The sequence below is a fragment of the Pseudorca crassidens genome, chromosome 2 (genome assembly GCF_039906515.1).
Source record: "Pseudorca crassidens isolate mPseCra1 chromosome 2, mPseCra1.hap1, whole genome shotgun sequence".
NCBI lineage: Eukaryota > Metazoa > Chordata > Mammalia > Artiodactyla > Delphinidae > Pseudorca > Pseudorca crassidens.
Window position 1 is genome coordinate 157,852,461 of NC_090297.1, and position 19,285 is coordinate 157,871,745.

At 38.1% G+C, this 19,285-nt stretch overlaps 1 protein-coding gene across 12 annotated transcripts in view; it reads right to left on the bottom strand.

Moving 5' to 3' along the window:
- CEP170 (centrosomal protein 170) overlaps positions 1–19,285 on the bottom strand; it is a 147,212-nt gene that overhangs the window by 90,502 nt on the left and 37,425 nt on the right. For all 12 annotated transcript variants that reach the window (XM_067729484.1, XM_067729480.1, XM_067729479.1 and 9 more), the window contains one exon: positions 18,891–19,036. In XM_067729484.1, coding sequence (XP_067585585.1) covers positions 18,891–18,995 — 105 coding nt within the window. In that variant the 5' untranslated portion in view covers positions 18,996–19,036. The remainder of the gene's footprint in view (positions 1–18,890; positions 19,037–19,285) is intronic.

Genomic DNA, 19,285 nt, shown 5'->3' on the forward strand with positions numbered 1-19,285 from the left:
CTCAAGGAAAACTACTTTTCCAGAGCTCACCCAAATCAACCAGTGTGGGTTTTACCAGAGCCTAACTGACATGGGAGAATGGAAATACCCAACTCCAGTCTCACCTAGCCTTCCTGTCTCACCTAAGGAGGTGAACAAAAAGCTGAGATGTACTTGTGAAGGTCAAAGACTGAGAACTAATAGTACTTCAGCATGCTTCCCCTCCTCCCAAACCTTACCATCATATCAACAGGGATCTATAAATAACTATTATTATTACCATTACAATGGGAGTTACAATACAATAGAAAAACTGTAAAGCACTATATAAGAAGGAGCCTCTAGGAAAACTCAAAGACAACAGGGGAGAAAAAACCAAGGACAGTATAGGAAATATTAATCTCTGACACTTGTAGCTATAACAAACAGTAAACACAGCCTTACTCCTAGCCACATTAGACAAATGGGAAAGGTCAGCAACTAATAATAATAAAGATATAAATCCTAGTTGAAATGATACTTTCCAAATAAATATTACGAAAATTAAAAAGTCCCTTACCCAATTAGCTTAAATTCTATATTGAAAAAGTTTTGGTCTTTCAGCACACAAAACTCTATATTAAAATAACTGACATTAGGAAGAAACAATATGTGACCTAAAGCAATCTTCCAACAAAATCTAAAGATTTATCATACATATACTTTTATTCTTTTTAAAGGTTGATCGGGGGGGGTTGTTTTGTTTTTTCTGCAATCTCAATTTCTCTAGGACAAACTGCAAATCTCAGAATTAAGAGTAACTTCATGAATAGTACTATTATCCCCACTTCTCTGCAGCTTGCCTGAAAAACCATCTATTATGGCAAATTAGACTGCTGCAAAACACCTGCACTAAATCTAAAAGTTACTTAAACTTTGTTTTGGTTTTTATTGTCATGTTTAAACTGTCACTATGTTTAAATTAATGAAGTACTAAATTCAGTTATTAGGGTGATAAGAAGCAAATGAAGCACGACTACAAAAATAATTTCTCCAAGTTGAATTAGTCTAAGGAAGAAAAAAATCTCTACATGTTGTAAGGCAAGTGAGAGTTCAAGTATATGCAACCTCTAAATAAATAGTGACTAGACTATCATAAATAATCTCTCTGTGAGGAAGAGAATAGAGAAAGGGCAGAAGTTCTTAGAAGAGAGTATGATGAAATTCAAGGAGAAAACATCTAAATGAGACTTGAGGAAAAGAAATCAGAAAGGAAAGTGAAAATTTACTGTTAGATATGGGGAAAAAAAAATCAAATGGCTGCTCACAGAGTCAGGGAATGGCAGCTTTTGAGGGAAGTCTACATGGCTCAGAGATATGGAGAAAAAACAGTTTGAGGAGGAAATAATTTGAAGCGGCCAATTCCCTAAGTTTACAACTTGCTAGAAACCTGGAATATTCTGAATCTGACATGCACCCTGCCCTCAAATCGTTTATGGGGGTAGATAATACAAGAACACCTGCTACTGAACGTAGAACACACTTAAGAAAATGAGAGTCCACTGAGATGCCACTACAGCTTTGGAGATTGAGGAGTGAAGGAGTGGGCACATTATATGGAACCAGAAAAAGCACCTTTTTTCTTTGTTTAATAAAGACCTTAATAACTTTTTGAGAAGACTAGTCTTATGAACTCAAGGCAAGGGATATCATCGGTTTAGAAATCACAGGACAAGTCATTGCATTTGTGTAACTCTTCAAAAAATAACAGCCAATGAAAGCAAATAAAAGTCTGTTCTTATTTATCAAATGTATTCAAGGTATCAATGTGTTTCTGTACCCATCACAGAAACTAAGCAGGAAACCAAGACTATAGAATATAATATGTCAAGTAAGTGGCCAAGAAAAACTGAGGGAATAAAAAAGATTTGTTATTTACATCTAACCACACAAACATTAAACCATTTTCATTTCCAGATAAATTCACACTTCCTCTAGATTAAACTGAGCCAGAAGAAGGTGCACTGCAACTTAATTTTCACAACCCATTTGAGCTTTTCAATAAAAATTTAATAATCTCTCAGAAACATATAATTTAAACCCTGACAAAGACAGCTAACTTTATCAAATTTATAATACTAATGGAAAAACCTTAGCTGGTCCAGGTTTAAATCACAAAGATAGTCAATTTTGACCAGATTTCTTATTTGCTCCACCTTATGCCTTTGGTAAGAATGCAAGACTCTCTAGTCACTATCCCCTCACAGTCATTTCCCCCACAAGAGCCTATGCCTCTTCCCTCATAAGTTTTACTTTCTACAAAGACCCTCTTCCCAAGGCTTTTTACACTACACTCTTGAGAATCCTCCTTACTTGAAACGCCTCTTCATTCTCAAGCTCTTAGGGTTATCTCCTACTTCCTTCCTTTAATATCTGGTTTTCCCCCTGAGAACACTATTTCCACGACATTCCTTTAAAGTGGATGATATCCTCCTAAATCCAATATTCTGTTGAGTACACAGATGCAGTCTGAACTGCAGTCCAGTCTACTATTGTGGCTTCTAGACCATTACTTTCCCCCTCCAATGAAAAAAACTTTTTACTTTTCTGAAGTTCTTGTTATCCACCTACATATAAATATAAGTGTAAATAAATATATATACACACTATATATTTACACACACACACACACACACTCACCTCCCAGGTTGCTTCAATCATTTGAGGTCATTCTAACTTTTTGACTTACGTTTTGGGGTAATGGTAAATTCAAATTCCTACTTCTTCATGGTTGATTTTAAATGCCTCTGTAGATAACCCATATAAAAATCTAGCCTTCTCTACTCCCACAACCAAAATCCTTACCATACCTTGTCATACCACTCCCATTGCTAAACTTTATCATGCGAAATTGATTCCACCTATGGAATCTAAGCCATAGTATTTCTCTGAGACTACATTTGTCTATTCTTCCAGTTTTCTCAATTATTTACACTAATTTACTAGTATATTACCTAAGTCCTTTGACAACAGCAAGACATCTAATATTCTGACCCCTTCCTTTTCTCCCGAGCAACCACATCCTATAACTCCGACTTTACCTCCTTCTCTATATAACCTAGATTCCCCCCTGGCTTCAACTATTCCCTTTATGCTCCTAATCCCCAAATCTCTACCTTCTTCATGGACTACTCTGCTCAGCTTCATATATTTATTTCCGGTTTTCTGTTTAATATATCAATCTGGGTATCCCTCAGGAACCTCAAACTCATTATCTTATTCCCCAAAAGTACACCTCCTGAACCGCTACTTCATCTATTTCCATGCCAGAAAGGCTAGGTCTTAACATTCTTTTTCTCTCCCTCGTACATTATATATAACTAGAAAGCACAGCCTTCTATTTTCAATCTCTCTCCTGCTCTGTCTTCTTTTCTTCATTTTAAATGATACTCTCTTCCTTAGAACTTAACTGTCTCTTCCTAGATTATTATAATCATCTAACTGCTTATACCAAGTCCAATCTCTAATCCTGAGCAGTAATACAGAATAGTAGTTTAAAGCACAGGTGTTGGAGTCAAAAAGAACTGGTCCAGCCACTTGCCAGCTGTGGGACCTTGGTAAAATTACTAATCTTTGTATAATCATTCTACAAAAAGGTAAACCTAGCTCACAGATTTTTTTTTGTGAGGATTAAATGCATGGGAAGCATCTGAAAAGGCAATATCGCTCTGCTTAAAAACTCCTCTTACTGGCTAAGGTAAGATACACCAAGTCTTTAATATAGAACACAAGGCCTGCCACGGTCTGGCCTCTTCTAATGCCCGTCTTAATCTCTCAAAACGTTTGCCTTCACATCTTATATACAAACTTCAAGGAACTATTTTAATTTACCTAAATAGACACTGAATGCCATGCTATCTTCAATACCACACACTCAACCACACTCTAACCTTCCAGAAACCATTTATTCATCTTTTAAGATAATTCAGCTAAAGCCATCTCCTCCAGAAGTCTTTCCAGATTTCACATTCCCACATTTCCTTGCAGGCAGAACTGACCAATCTCTTTTTTCTGTACCCCATACCAACTCCCATCACTGTCTTGTACATACTGTTTATACCCACTTATTTACATACACATATCCTTCTACTAGGCTCTAAGCCTTAAAGGACAGAGAGACCCTATCTATATACACATTGGATATGAAATGGCTATTATTTCTCTTTCCTACTAAAAATATGAGAGAAAAAGACACAAATACATGGATACATATGTTAAGAAAAAACTAAAAAGACAAAGATTGCCACTGTATGTCTCATCATTTAAAAATTTTAAAAGAGGGGCTTCCCTGGTGGCGCAATGGTTAAGAATCCGCCTGCCAATGCGGGGGACATGGGTTCGAGCCCTGGCCCGGGAAGATCCCACATGCCGCAGAGCAACTAAGCCTGTGCGCCACAACTACTGAGTCTGAGCTCTAGAGCCCATGAGCCACAACTACTGAGCCCACAAGCCGCAACTACTGAAGACCGCACACCTACAGCCAGTGCTGTGCAACAAGAGAAGCCACTGCAATGAGGAGCCCACACACCGCAACAAAGAGTAGTCCCCACTCGCCGCAACTAGAGAACACCCGCGTGCAGCAACGAAGACCCAACATAGCCAAAAATAAAAAAATAATTAAAAAAAAATGTTCTTTAAAGATAGTGTAGCTGAAAGATTCTTTAAAAGTCCAGTTGTGTTTTTACAATCATAGTAATAAACAGTGATTTATCCTTTGCTATGTGCTCCAAAGGATAGATGAAAATTACTAACCTATGATCTTCAAAACACATTCTGTTAATACATCATACAAAAATTAAAATATTAAAACAGTGAGTCAGATATAATTTTATTATATTTTCTATTATGCATTAGGAAAACTATTTAATTAGTATGATGATGATTCTCCAAATAGAGCAAAATTCATCCGTTTGGTACAATTAAGATAAAATTAGAATTCAGATATGAACTTTTTTCAAAATGCAACTCAACTTGTATACAGAAGAATCCAATATATTGTAATAAAACACAGTGACTAAGTCTTTCTGAATCTTAATTTTACCATCTGTAAAATGGAGGTAATTCTATCTTTAAGAAATTCTTGAGGAACAATTGAACCAACAAAAATAAACACTGAGAACAAAAGAAAGTATAATTCAACGGCATGGTACTTTTAATACTAGTAATATTGTGTATCACTCAAAACAAAGATGGGGGGCTTCCCTGGTGGCGCAGTGGTTGAGAGTCCGCCTGCCGATGCAGGGGACGTGGGTTCGTGCCCCGGTCTGGGAGGATCCCACGTGCCGTGGAGTGGCTGGGCCCGTGGGCCATGGCCACTGAGCCTGCGCGTCCGGAGCCTGTGCCCCGCAACGGGAGAGGCCGCGGCAGTGAGAGGCCCGCGTATCGCAAATGAAAACAAAAACAAAAAAAACAAAGACGGTATAATCTTTACCCAATAATTATACTTTATACCTTTCATTCACGCTCTCTAAGATTTATTTTACATATGTCTTATGGAACATAGCATGGTATAATCATCTTTCTATAGCACAACAAACAAGCACAGCAAGTTCATTAATTTGCTAAAGTCTTCCAAGGTAAGTGGCAGAAACAAAACTCGAATTCCAGAATCCCTTGTTTAATCACCAACTCTTTAATATCCAAGCACATTTTCTTCTCAATGACCACATTCTTTAGACTACCATTTTTGGAATGAGATGAAATAACAACAAAAAATTCAAAACTTTTTTTGGTCATAATTAACAAAAAAATGTAATTGTAATCAAACAGAGCATATGACCGCATGGATTATTTGTTTCCATTTTGCACTGGGTTTTAAGCTACATTATCATCAAAGTATTGTTTACAATGCCGGTAAATCTATTTGTAGTTGAAATCTTTACAGGTAAGAAACTACTGAAAATTATTCAGAGGCAGAGATTCTAAAACCTAACAACTAACCAGTTGTTTCCTGTACATTAAAAATAAAGGGTTATAAACCATAAATACTAAATTAGGTTAAGAAAATTTAAAAGATCTTCTTTTATTGACTCTTTAAAAAAGCAAAAAGTAATTATTTGTATTTCTAACAATTTTACTTCTCACAACAACTGATCTAAACAATGTAGAAACATTTCATCTACATAACGCCTTAAAATGAAAACATAACTTCATCAACTCTAGAGCTCTGAACAAATATATTTCACTAATATTTATATACTTGTGAGTCTCCACTTCTCCATACGTGAGCTTAGTTCACTTTTCAGAAATAATATAAAAAAAATAGTAAGTTTTAAATAATCCATTTATTTTACTAATATTCTATGAAAGACTAAACCATTTATTTATTTATTTATTTTATTTTACTTTTTACGGCTTGGCCTTTTTTTTTTAACATCTCTTTTGGAGTATAATTGCTTTACAATGGTGTGTTAGTTTCTGCTTTATAACAAAGTGAATCAGTTATACATATACATATATCCCCATATCTCTTCCTTCTAACGTCTCCCACCCTCCCTATCCCACCCCTCTAGGTGGTCACAAAGCACTGAGCTGATCTCCCTGTGTTATGTGGCTGCTTCCCACTAGCTCTGTATTTGACATTTAGTAGTGTATATATGTCCATGCAACTCTCTCACTTTGTCCCAGCTTACCCTTCCCCCTCCCCGTATCCTCAAGTACATTCTCTAGTAGGTCTGCGTGTTTATGCCCGTCTTATCCCTATGTTCTTCATGACCATTTTTTTTTTAGAGTCCATATATATCTGTTAGCATATGGTATTTGTTTTTCTCTTTCTGACTTACTTCACTCTGTGTGACAGACTCTAGGTCCATGCACCTCACTACAAGCAACTCAATTTCGTTTCTTTTTGTGGCTGAGTAATATTCCATTGTATACATGTGCCAAATCTTCTATATCCATTCATCTGTTGATGGACACTTAGGTTGCTTGCATGTCCTGCCTATTGTAAATAGAGCTGCAATGAACACGGTGGTACATGACTCTTTTTGAATTATGGTTTTCTCAGGATATATGCCCAGTAGTGGGATTGCTGAGTCATATGGTAGTTCTATTTGTAGGTTTTAAGGAACCTCCATACTGTTCTCCATAGTGGCTGTATCAATTTACATTCCCACCAACAGTGTGAGATGGTTCCCTTTTCTCCACACCCACTTCAGCATTTATTGTTTGTAGATTTTTTGAAGATGTCCATTCTGACCGGTGTGAGATGATATCCCACTATATTTTTGATTTGAATTTCTCTAATGATTAATGATGTTGAGAATTCTTTCATGTGCTTGTTGGCAATCTGTACATTTTCTTTGGAGAAATGTCTACTTAGGTCTTCTGCCCATTTCTGGACTGGACTGTTTTTCTTTTCTTGATATTGAGCTGCATGAGCTGCTTGTAAATTTTGGAGATTAATCCTTTGTCAGTGGCTTCATTTGCAAATATTTTCTCCCATTCTGAGGGTTGTCTTTTCATCTTATGGTTTCCTTTGCTGTGCAAAAGCTTTTAAGTTTCATTAGCTCCCATTTGTTTATTTTTCTTTTTATTTCCATTTCTCTAGGAGGTGGGTCAAAAAGGATCTTGCTGTGATTTATGTCAAAGAGTGTTCTGCCTATGTTTTCCTCTAAGAGTCTGACAGTGTCTGGCCTTACATTTAGGTCTTTAATCCATTTTGAGGTTATTTCTGTGTATGGTGTTACGGAGTGTTCTAATTTCATTCTTTTACATGTAGCTGTCCAAGTTCTACCAGCAACACTTATTTAAGAGGCTGTCTTTTTTCCACTGTATATTATTGCCTCCTTTATCAAAGATAAGGTGACCATATGTGCGTGGGTTTATCTTTGGGCTTTCTATCCTGTTCCATTGATCTATTATTTCTGTTTTTGTGCAATACCATACTGTCTTGATTACTGTAGCTTTGCATTATAGTCTGAAGTCAGGGATCCTGATTCCTCCAGCTCCGTTTTTCTTTCTCAAGATTGCTTTGGCTATTCGGGGTCTTTTGTGTTTCCAAACAAATTGTGAAATTTTTTCTGCTGTTCTATTAAAAATGCCATTGGTAGTTTGATAGGGATTGCATTGAATCTGTCGATTGCTTTGGGTAGTAGAGTCATTTTCACAATGTTGATTCTTCCAATCCAAGAACATGGTATATCACTCCATCTATTTGTATCATCTTTAATTTCATTCATCAGTGTCATAATTTTCTGCATACAGGTCTTTTGTCTCCTTAGGCAGGTTTATACCTAGATATTTTATTCTTTTTGTTGCAATGGTAAATGGGAGTGTTTTCTTGATTTCACTTTCAGATTTTTCATCATCGGTGTATAGGAATGCAAGAGATTTCTGTGCATTAATTTTGTATCCTGCAACTTTACCAAATTCATTGATTGGGTCTAGTAGTTTTCTAGTAGCATCTTTAGGATTCTCTATGTATAGTATCATGTCATGTGCAAACAGTGATAGCTTTACTTATTCTTTTACAATTTAGATTCCATTTATTTCTTTTTCTTCTCTGATTGCTGTGGCTAAAACTTCCAAAACTGTGTTGAATAATAGTGGTGAGAGTGGGCAACCTTGTCTTTTTCCTGATCTTAATGGAAATGGTTTCAGTTTTTCACCATTGAGAACGATGTTGGCTGTGGGTTTGTCATATATAGCCTTTATTATGTTGAGGTAAGTTCCCTCTATGCCTACTCTCTGGAGGGTTTTTATCATAAATGGGTGTTGAATTCTGTCAAAAGCTTTCTCTGCATCTATTGAGATGATCATATGGTTTTTCTCCTTCAACTGGTTATTATGATGGAACACATTGATTTATTTGTGTATACTGAAGAATCCTGGCATTCCTGGGATAAACCCCACTTGATCATCGTGTATGATCCTTTTAATGTGCTGTTGGATTCTGTTTGCTAGTATTTTGTTAAGGATTTTTGCAACTATGTTCATCAGTGATATTGGCTTGTAGTTTTCTTTCTATGTGACATCTTTGGTTTTGGTATCAGGGTGATGGTGGCCTTGTAGAATTAGTCTGGGAGTGTTCCTCCCTCTGCTATATTTTGTAAGAGTTTGAGAAGGATAGGTGTTAGCTCTTCTCTAAATGTTTGATAGAATTCGCCTCTGAAGCCTTCTGGTCCCTGGGCTTTTGTTTCTTGGAAGATTTTTAAGCACAGTTTCAATTTCAGTGCTTGTGACTGGTCTGTTCATATTTTCTATTTCTTCCTGATTCAGTCTTGGTAGGTTGTGCATTTCTAAGAATTTGTCCATTTCTTCCAGGTTGTGCATTTTATTGGCACAGAGTTGCTTGTAGTACTCTCTCACAATCCTTTGTATTTCTGCAGTGTCAGTTTTTACTTCTCCTTTTTCATTTCTAATTCTATTGATTTGAGTCTTCTCCCTCTTTTTCTTGATGAGTCTGCCTAATGGTTTGTCAATTTTGTTTATCTTCTCAAAGAACCAGGTTTTAGTTTTATTGATCTTTGCTATCATTTCCTTCATTTCTTTTTCATTTATTTCTGATCTGATCTTTATGATTTCTTTCTTTTTGCTAACTTTGCTGTTCTTTCTCTAATTGCTTTAGGTGTAAGGTCAGGTTGTTTATTTGAGATGTTTCTTGTTTCTTAAGGTAGGATCATATTGCTATAAACTTCCCTCTTAGAACTGCTTTTGCTGCATCCCATAGGTTTTGGGTCGTCGTGTTTTCATTGTCATTTGTTTCTAGGTATTTTTTGATTTCTTCTTTGATTTCTTCAGTGATCTCTTGGTTATTAAGTAGTTTATTGTTTAGCCTCCATGTGTTTTTATTTCTTACACAATTTTTCCTGTAATTGATATCTAGTCTCATGGCGTTGTGGTCAGAAAAGATACTTGATATGATTTCAACTCTCTTAAATTTACCAAGCCTTGACTTGTGACCCAAGATATGATCTATCCTGGAAAATGTTCCATGAGCACTTGAGAAGAAAGTGTATTCTGTTGTTTTTGGATGGAATGTCTTATTAATATCAATTAAGTCCATCTTCTTTAATGTATCATTTAAAGCTTGTGTTTCCTTATTTATTTTCATTTTGGATGATCTGTCCATTGGTGAAAGTGGGGTGTTACAGTTCCCTACTATGATTGTGTTACTGTCGGTTTCCCCTTTTATGGCTGTTAGTATTTGCCTTATGTATTGAGGTGCTCCTATGTTGGGTGCATAAATATTTACAATTGTTATATCTTCTTCTTGGATTGATCCCTTGATCTTTAGGTAGTGTCCTTCTTTGTCTCTTGTAATAGTCTTTGTTTTAAAGTCTATTTTGTCTGATATGAGAATTGCTACTCAAGCTTTCTTTTGATTTCCATTTGCATGGAATACCTTTTTCCATCCCCTCACTTTCAGTCTGTATGTGTCCCTAAGTCTGAAGTGCGTCTCTTGCAGACAGCATATATATGAGTCTTGTTTTTGTATCCATTCAGCCAGTCTATGTCTTTTGGTTGGAGCATTTAATCCATTTACATTTAAGGTAATTATCGATATGTATGTTCCTATTACCATTTTCTTAATTGTTTTGGGTTTGTTATTGTAGGTCTTTTCCTTCTCTTGTGTTTCCTGCGTAGAGAAGTTCCTTTAGCATTTGTTGTAAACTTGGTTTGGTGCTGCTGAATTCTCTTAGCTTCTGCTTGTCTGTAAAGGTTTTAATTTCTCCATCAAATCTGAATGAGATCGTTTCTGGGTAGAGTAATCTTGGTTGTAGGTTTTTCCCCTTCATCACTTTAAATATCCTGCCATTCTCTCCTGGCTTGCATAGTTTCTGCTGAAATATCAGCTGTTAACCTTATGGTGATTCCGTTGTATGTTATTTGTTGTTTTTCCCTTGCTGCTTTTAACAGTTTTTCTTCGTATTTAATTTTTGATGGTTTTATTAATATGTGTCTTGGCGTATTTCTCCTTGGATTTATCCTGTATGGGACTCTCTGTGCTTTCTGGACTTGATTAACTCTTTCCTTTCCCGTATTAGGGAAGGTTTCAACTAAAATCTCTTCAAAGATTTTCTCAGTCCCTTTCGTTTTCTCTCCTTCTTCTGGGACCCCTATAATTCGAATGTTGGTGTGTTTAATGTTGTCCCAGAGGTCTTTGAGACTGTCCTCAATTCTTTTCATTTCTTTTTCTTTAATCTGCTCTGCAGTAGTTACTTCCACTATTTTATCTTCCAGGTCACTTATCCATTCTTTTGCCTCAGTTATTCTGCTATTGATCCCTTTTAGAGAATTTTTAATTTCATTTATTGTGTGGTTCATCACTGTTTGTTTGCTCTTTAGTTCTTCTAGGTCCTTGTTAAATGTTTCTTGTATTTTCTCCATTCTATTTCCAAGATTTTGGATCATGTTTACTATCATTATTCTGAATTCTTTTTCAGGTAGACTGCCTATTTCCTCTTCATTTGTTGGGTCTGGTGGGTTTTCACCTTGCTCCTTCATGTGCTGTGTGCTTCTCTGTCTTCTCATTTTGCTTACCTTACTGCATTTGGGGTCTCCTTTTCGTAGGCTGCAAGTCATAGTTCCCGTTGTTTTGGGTGTCTGCCCCCAGTGGCTAAGGTTGGTTCAGTGGGTTGTGTAGGCTTCCTGATGGAGGGGACTAGGGCCTGTGTTCTGGTGGATGAGGCTGGATCTTGTTTTCTGGTGGGCAGGTCCACGTCTGGTGGTGTGTTTTGGGGTGTCTGTCTGTGGCCTTATAATGATTTTAGGCAGCCTTTCCGCTAATGGGTGGGGTTGTGTTCCTGACTTGCTAGTTGTTTGGTATAGGGTGTCCAGCACTGGAGCTTGCTGGTTGTTGAGTGGAGCTGGGTTTTGGCGTTGAGATGGAGATCTCTGGGATATTTTCGCTGCTTTATATTACCTGGAGCTGGGCGGTCTCCCAGCTGTGTGACCAATGTCCTGAACTTGGGTTTCCCACCTCAGAGGCACAGCCCTGACACCTGGCTGGAGCACCAAGAGTCTGTCATCCACACGACTCAGAATAAAATGGAGAAGAAATAGAAAGAAAGAAAGAAGAAGATAAAATTAAATTAAATTAAAAAGTTATTAAAATAAAAAACAAAAATTATTTAAAAAAATTTTTTAAAGTAATAAAAAAGAAAGAAAGAAAGAAGAGAGCAACCAAACCAAAAACAAACCTACCAATGACAAGAAGCGCTAAAAACTATAGTAAAAAAAGACAGACAGAACCCTAGGACAAATGGTAAAAGCAAAGCTATACAGACAAAATCACACATAGATGCATACACATGCACACTTAGAAAAAGAGAAAAAGGGAAAAAAAAAATATATCATTGCTCCCAAAGTCCATCTCCTCAATTTGGCATGATTTGTTGTCTATTCAAGTATTCCACAGATGCAGGGTACATCAAGTTGACTGTGGTGAGTTAATCCACTGCTCCTGATGCTGCTGGGAGAGATTTCCCTTTCTCTTCTTTGTTCGCTTCTGGCTTTCAGCTTTGGATTTGGCCCCGCTTCTGCATGTATGTCACCTGAGGGCATCTGTTCTTCACTCAGTAAGGATGGGGTTAGCTGATTCGGGGGCCCTGGCTCACTCAGGCCAGGGGGAGGGAGGGGTACAGAATGCTGGGAGAGCCTGTGGTGGCAGAGGCCGGCGTGACATTGCACCAGCCTGAGGTGCGCTGTGTGTTCTCCTGGGGAAGTTGTCCTTGGATCACAGGACCCTGGCAGTGGCAGGCTGCACAGGCTCCCGGGATGGGTAGTGTGGATAGTGACCTGTGTTTGCACACAGGCTTCTTGGTGGATGCAGCAGCAGCCTTAGCATCTCACGCCCGTCTCTGGGGTCTGTGTTGATAGTTGCAGCTCACACCCGTCTCTGGAGCTCCTTTAAGCGGCGCTCTGAATCCCCCTTCTTGCGCACCACGAAACAAAGAGGCATGAAAAAGTCTCTTGCCTCTTCAGCAGCTCCAGACTTTTTCCCAGACTCCCTCCAGGCTAGCCGTGGCACACTAGCCCCCTTCAGGCTGTGTTCACACAGCCAACCCCAGTCCTCTCCCTGGGATCTGACGGAAGCCCGAGCCTCAGCTCCCAGCCCCTACCCGTCCCAGCAGGTGAGCAGACAAGCCTCTTGGGCTGGTGAGTGCTGGTCGGCACCGATCCTCCGTGCGGGAATCTCTCCACTTTGCCCTCTGCACCCCTGTTGCTGCACTCTCCTCCGTGGCTCCGAAGCTCCGCAGTGTCCGCCCACGAAGGGGCTTCCTAGTGTGTGGAAACCTTTCCTCTTTCACAGCTCTCTCCCACTGGTGCAGGTTCCATCCCTATTCTTTTGCCTCTGTTTTTTCTTTTTTCTTTTGCCCTACCCAGGTACGTGTAGGAGTTTCTTGCCTTTTGGGAGGTCTGAGGTCTTCTGCCAGCGTTCAGTTGGTGTTGTGTAGGAGCTGTTCCACATGTAGATAGAGGTATTTCTGATGTATTTGTGGGGAGGAAGGTGATCTCCATGTCATACTCTTTCGCCACCTTGAAGCTCCTCGACTAAACCATTTAAAAACTAAATATAGGGCTTCCCTGGTGGTTGAGAGTCCGCATGCCGATGCAGGGGACACGGGTTCGTGCCCTGGTCCGGGAAGATCCCACATGCCGCAGAGAGGCTAGGCCCATGAGCCATGGCCACTGAGCCTGTGCGTCCAGAGCCTGTGCTCTACAACGGGAGAGGCCACAACAGTGAGAGGCCCGCGTACCGCGAAAAAAAACAAAACTAAATACAATTTGCAAATACTTGTTCTTACTTCCATACAAAAGATGTGTCTTTCTGTACTAAGAGGAGTTCCATTAATTTGTAGCACTGATTCTGACTACCAGGTAACCATGATGGTGATCAAATCATGGAACTTTTTCAGAGAATACACTGTGTCCAGGGTAGTGCTAAAAGGAGTATGCTCCTATCAGATTAAGGGCAGAAGTATCTCTAGAGGTGGAGTCTGAGTAACAGGTCAAAACTGGTTTTTTTCTTGCCTGATCATGGAGTTTCACCAACTTTATATTTTATTTTTTAAATAAAGCATAAATTTAAAAATAGTCATAAGTAGAACAGATGCCCACATCAGACACATTGATGAATTTTAAATAAAAAATGTTATTTTAATGTTTGACTTCTTATAGTGGTAATAGTGGTTTTTGTGCTTTAAAAATTATTGATTTTCTTTTAATTTGTTATAAAGGCATTATTTTGATTATAATACCTGAATTGATTCAATGATATTTTAAAATTCTATTGCCATTGATTTCCCTCTAGATTTTTCACTGTGGTAAAATATATATAACATAATATTTGTCATTTTAACCATTTTCATTGTACGATTCAGTGGCATTAATTAAATTTACAATGTTGTGCAATCATCACCATTGCACAATATCCGATTCCAAAATTTAACACCCCAAACCATACCCCTTTCCAAAATTCTTTCATCACTCCAAACAGAAACTGTAACTGTATAGCAATAACTCTTCAACCCTCCTTCCTCCAGCCACTGGTAACCACTAATCTACTTTGTATCTCTATGAAGTTGCTTCTTTTAGATATTTCATGTAAGTGGAATCATACATTTGTCATTTGTTTCTGGCTTATTTCATTTAGCATAATGTTTTCAAGGTTCATTTCTGTTGCAGCATGTATTCAAACTTCGTTTCTTTTTGTAACTGAATAATAATCCATTATATGTATTGACATATACTGTATTTTGTTTATCCCTTCATCTGCTGCTGGACACTTGGGTTGTTGTCACCTTTTGGCTACTGTGAATAACACTACAATGAACACTGACTTAAATACAAGTATCTGTTTGAGTCCTAGCTTTCAATTATTCTGGGTATAGCCTACTAGTGGAATTGCTGGGTCATATGATAATTCTGTTTAGCTTTTTGAGGGACCACTAAATTGTTTTCCACAGCGGCTACCCCATTTTTCACATTCCCACCAGCAAAGTACAAGAATTTCAATTTCTCCATACCCTTACCAACACTTATCTTTTTTTTTTTTCTTTAACATTATTGCCATCCCAGTAGATATGAAGTAGTATTTCATTGTGGTTCTGATCTGCATTTCTTAATGACAAATGATGTTGAGTGACTTTCATGTGCTTATTAGCCATTTTTATATCTCTTTGGCGAAATGTCTACTCAAGTCTTTTGACCATTTTTTAAGGGGGCTGTTTGTATATTTGTTGTTGAGTTGTAGTTGTTCTTTATATACTCTGGATATTATAAGATATGTATGGTTTTGCAAATATTTTCTCCAATTCTGAGAGTTGTCTTTTTCCTCTCTTGATAGTATCCTTAGATGCACAAGTTTCTAATTTTGATGAAGTCCAACTTACCTACTTTTTCTTTTGTTGCTTGTGCTATTGGTACCACATCTAAGAATCCACTGCCAAATCCAAGGTCATGACGATTTATCCCTATGATTTCTTCTAAGAGTTTTATGGCTTTAGCTCTTATATTCAGGTCACTGATCCATTTTGAGTTAATTTTTATATATGTTGTAAGGTAGGGGTCCAAATTCATTCTTTTACATGTAGAAATCCAGTTGTCCTAGCTTTATCTGTTGGAAAGACCACTCTTTCCTCTACTGAATGTACTTGGCACCCTTCTCAAAAACCTACTGTAGCAGTTTCCTTGGGCTGCCATAAAAAAGTACCATAAATTGAGTGGCTTAAAACAGTCCAAGTTTATTCTCTCAAAGTTCTGGATTCATGAAGTCCAAAATCAAGGAGTTGGCAGGGCCATGTTTCCTCCAAAACTTCCAGGGAAGAATCCTTCCTTGCCTCTTCCAGTTTCTGGTAGCCCCAGGTTTCCTTAGCTTCTGGTAGCATAACTCTTAATCTCTGCTTCTATCTTTACATGGCTGTCTTCTCTCTGTGTCTGTCTTCTCCTCATCATGTGACACCAAGTTATATTTGCTTAAGGTCCACCCTAATGACTTCATTTAACTTGATCACATCCTCAAAGACCCTATTTCCTAATAAGATCACATTCACAAGTATGGGATATTAGGACTTTGATACATCTTTGGGGGTGGGGGACACAATTCAAACCGTAACAGCCATAGATATATGGGTTTCCTTCTGAACTCTTCATTCTGTTCCATTTGTCTGTATGTCTACCCTTATTCCAGTATTGCCAGCTTTGTAATAAATTTTGAAGCTGAGAAGTGTGAGTTGTGCAACTTTATTCTTCTTTTTCAAGATTGTTTTGCCATTTTTAAATTTTGCCAAACTTTGCCAAACTCTTCAAAAACAGAAAATCTTTAATCAATCTTCATTATGGGTCACATTTTCCTGCTTCTTTACAGACCTGATAATTTTTTATTGGTTAACAAACACTGGGAATTTTACCTTTGTATTTCTGTATTCCTATAAATATTCTTGAACTTTGGTCTGGGACACAGCTAAGTTACTTAAAAACAGTGTGACCCTTTTGAGTATTGTTTTTAAGATTGAGATAAGAGTAGAACTCAGACTAGGGTTAATTATTTCCCCACTACTAAGGGGTAGAGACCAATTCCCTGTGAATTGTGAGGTTTTCCAGTCTGGCTGTTAGCAACAGGCACCATTCCTGACCCTGTTAGTGCCGGATACTGTTAACTCTAATTTGAGTGGGATTTTTTTCCCCTGCCCTTGGGTAGTTTCTTCACATATGTGTGCTGATCAGTACTCAACTGCATACTCAAGGGTAATCCTCCACAGAGTTCTTTCTCTATGTAGCTCTTTCCTCTCCGATGGTGTGTCCTGTGAATTGGAACCCATCTTGGTCTCCTTGGACTTTCAGCTTCCTCCCTCCACCTCACAAACTGTCAGACAACTTACATTTGTTACACATAATCCAGGACACAGACACCTTACCAGTCATGTCTCTTAATCTTATCTCCATGTAAGAAAAGATTTATTCTGCAAGTTCCTAAACAGACATTCCCACATTTCCTAGGACACTGCTCTGCTAGTTGACACAAATGCCACACAGAAAGTACCTCTTCCACTCTAATGAATGAGTTCCCCCCAGTTTGAACTTAAGATATGTTTCAGTTACAAGGGGCATCCAAACAGAATCATTACTGCCTTCTCAGTTGCTAGTCTCACTACTCCATCTCACTGAGGAGCCCAGAAAAATCTCTGTACTATTCTATTTCTCTCATTGAATTTCTTTAAATAAGGTTTCTTTATACATGTAACTCATATACTCATATAGCTATATAGTGGCTTTACTTTTACTGTCTCAAAACTATAAAATAAGTTCTTTAATTTTAAAGTAAAAACGTATGTAAACATATGCAGATCTGACTTTTCTGGGGACAATGTAGGGTTTCTCAGTCTCAGCACTATTGATATTTTTGGCCAAATAATTCTTTGTTGGGTGTGTTTGGTGGGTGTGGTACAGGGGGTATGAAGAAGTATGTTATATACTGTAGGATGTTTGCAACCCCCCCTGGTCTCTTGACCTTTGCCTACTGAATGTCAGTAGCAACCACCTCCAACCCTCTACCATGCACAACAATCAAAATGGGGACTTCCCTGGTTGTCCAGTGGGTAAGACTATGCGCTCCCAATGCAGGGGGTCCAGGTTCAATCCCTGGTCAGGGAACTAGATCCCAGTGCAACTAAAGATCCTGCAACTAAGAAGTCTGCATGCTGCAACTAAAGATCCTGCATGAGGCAACGAAGATCCCATATGCCGCAACTAAGACCTGGGGCAGCCTAAATAAATAAATAAATGACTAAATAAATAAATAAATATATTAAAAAAAAATCAACTGTCTCTTAAAAAAAAAAAAATCAAAATGTCTCCAATACTGCCAAATATCTTTTGGGGGAATTGGGGGGAGGCAGGATCACCCCAGTTGAGAAACTCTGGGCTAACAGAACAAATCTCTCTATTCTAAGTACTTGTTTACAGTTTTTTACCAACAAAAGAGGGGAGGGCAAGGGGATAAGATTCTATTCTAGATTGCCAGGACCTATTAAAGTAACTAAATCTCAGAAACCAAGGGATCCATTTTTCTAATTACTTTGCTCAAAAACATCTTAAAAGGGCTTCCCTGGTGGCGCAGGGGTCAAGAATCCGCCTGCCAACGCAGGGGACAGGGGTTCGAGCCCTGGTCCGGGAAGATCCCAAATGCCGCGGAGCAACTAAGCCTGTGTGCCACAACTACTGAGCCTGCGCTCTAGAGCCTGCGGGCCACAACTACTGAAGCCCCTGCGCCTAGAGCCTGTGCTCCGCAACAAGAGAAGCTACCGGAATGAGAAGCCCACACACTGCAAAGAAGAGCAGCCCCCGCTCACCTCAACTAGAGAAAGCCCACGTGCAGCAACGAAGACCCAACACAGCCAAAAATAAATAAAATAAATAAATAAAATAAAAAATAAATTAATTTTAAAAAAATCGTCCAAGTATGTTTTAAAAGTAACTCCTTTATATATAATTCAGTAAATGCCAACAATCTGTATGCTCAAACTACTGGAAGATATCATAATGAAAACCTCGAAAAGAAAAAGAGAGATTAATTCCAGTATCAATTAAGTATCCATAATTAAAATTCAGTTTTACTTCATTCTATGCTAATTTTATGAATTACTTACAAGTCTTATTTTAAAAGTGTATAATGTGAAACTTCTTACTTCTTAAAAACAAACTTCTCTACTCAAAGCTCTCATTTTTCAAAATATAATCTCCAAGACTTAGAACTTAGTTTTAAATGATACAAGGGGAGAAAATTTATTAAACTAGTAACTAGAGGTTAAAGAGGGAGAGCTGGAAAGTTCAAATGTTAAGTAGAGTTGCCCTCCAAAGGAGTAGAAAAATATTTCATGTCAGTTCCAGGTTTTGAGTAGACACATACAGAAGGCAGATGCAATTACCTGCAACATGAGCTCACAGTCATCTCTTCCAACAAAAATCATTTCTCGTGGCAGCCTGTGGCGAGTGCCTCCACTGCTCACCAAAAACCAGGATGTTAAGCTCATTTTCTGCTTAGCTTCTAAGTCTTTGGCAAAGCTACGTCATCCTGCAGAGAGAGATTCAGAAAAACATACATTTAGATATTTTCAACTTTAGCATCTATTCACCAAACCCTATAACTAGGCCTTGGAATAGAACTGCATTCAACATTTACCCCTGACTACATAAATAAGACAGGCCACGGGTCCCAGGAAACAACATATCTACCAAATTTTCAGCAGTAAAGTAAGTCCATGGACTCCATTAAGAGTTCACTTTGCAAAGATTACAGTCCCAGATCTTATTACATCTCAAG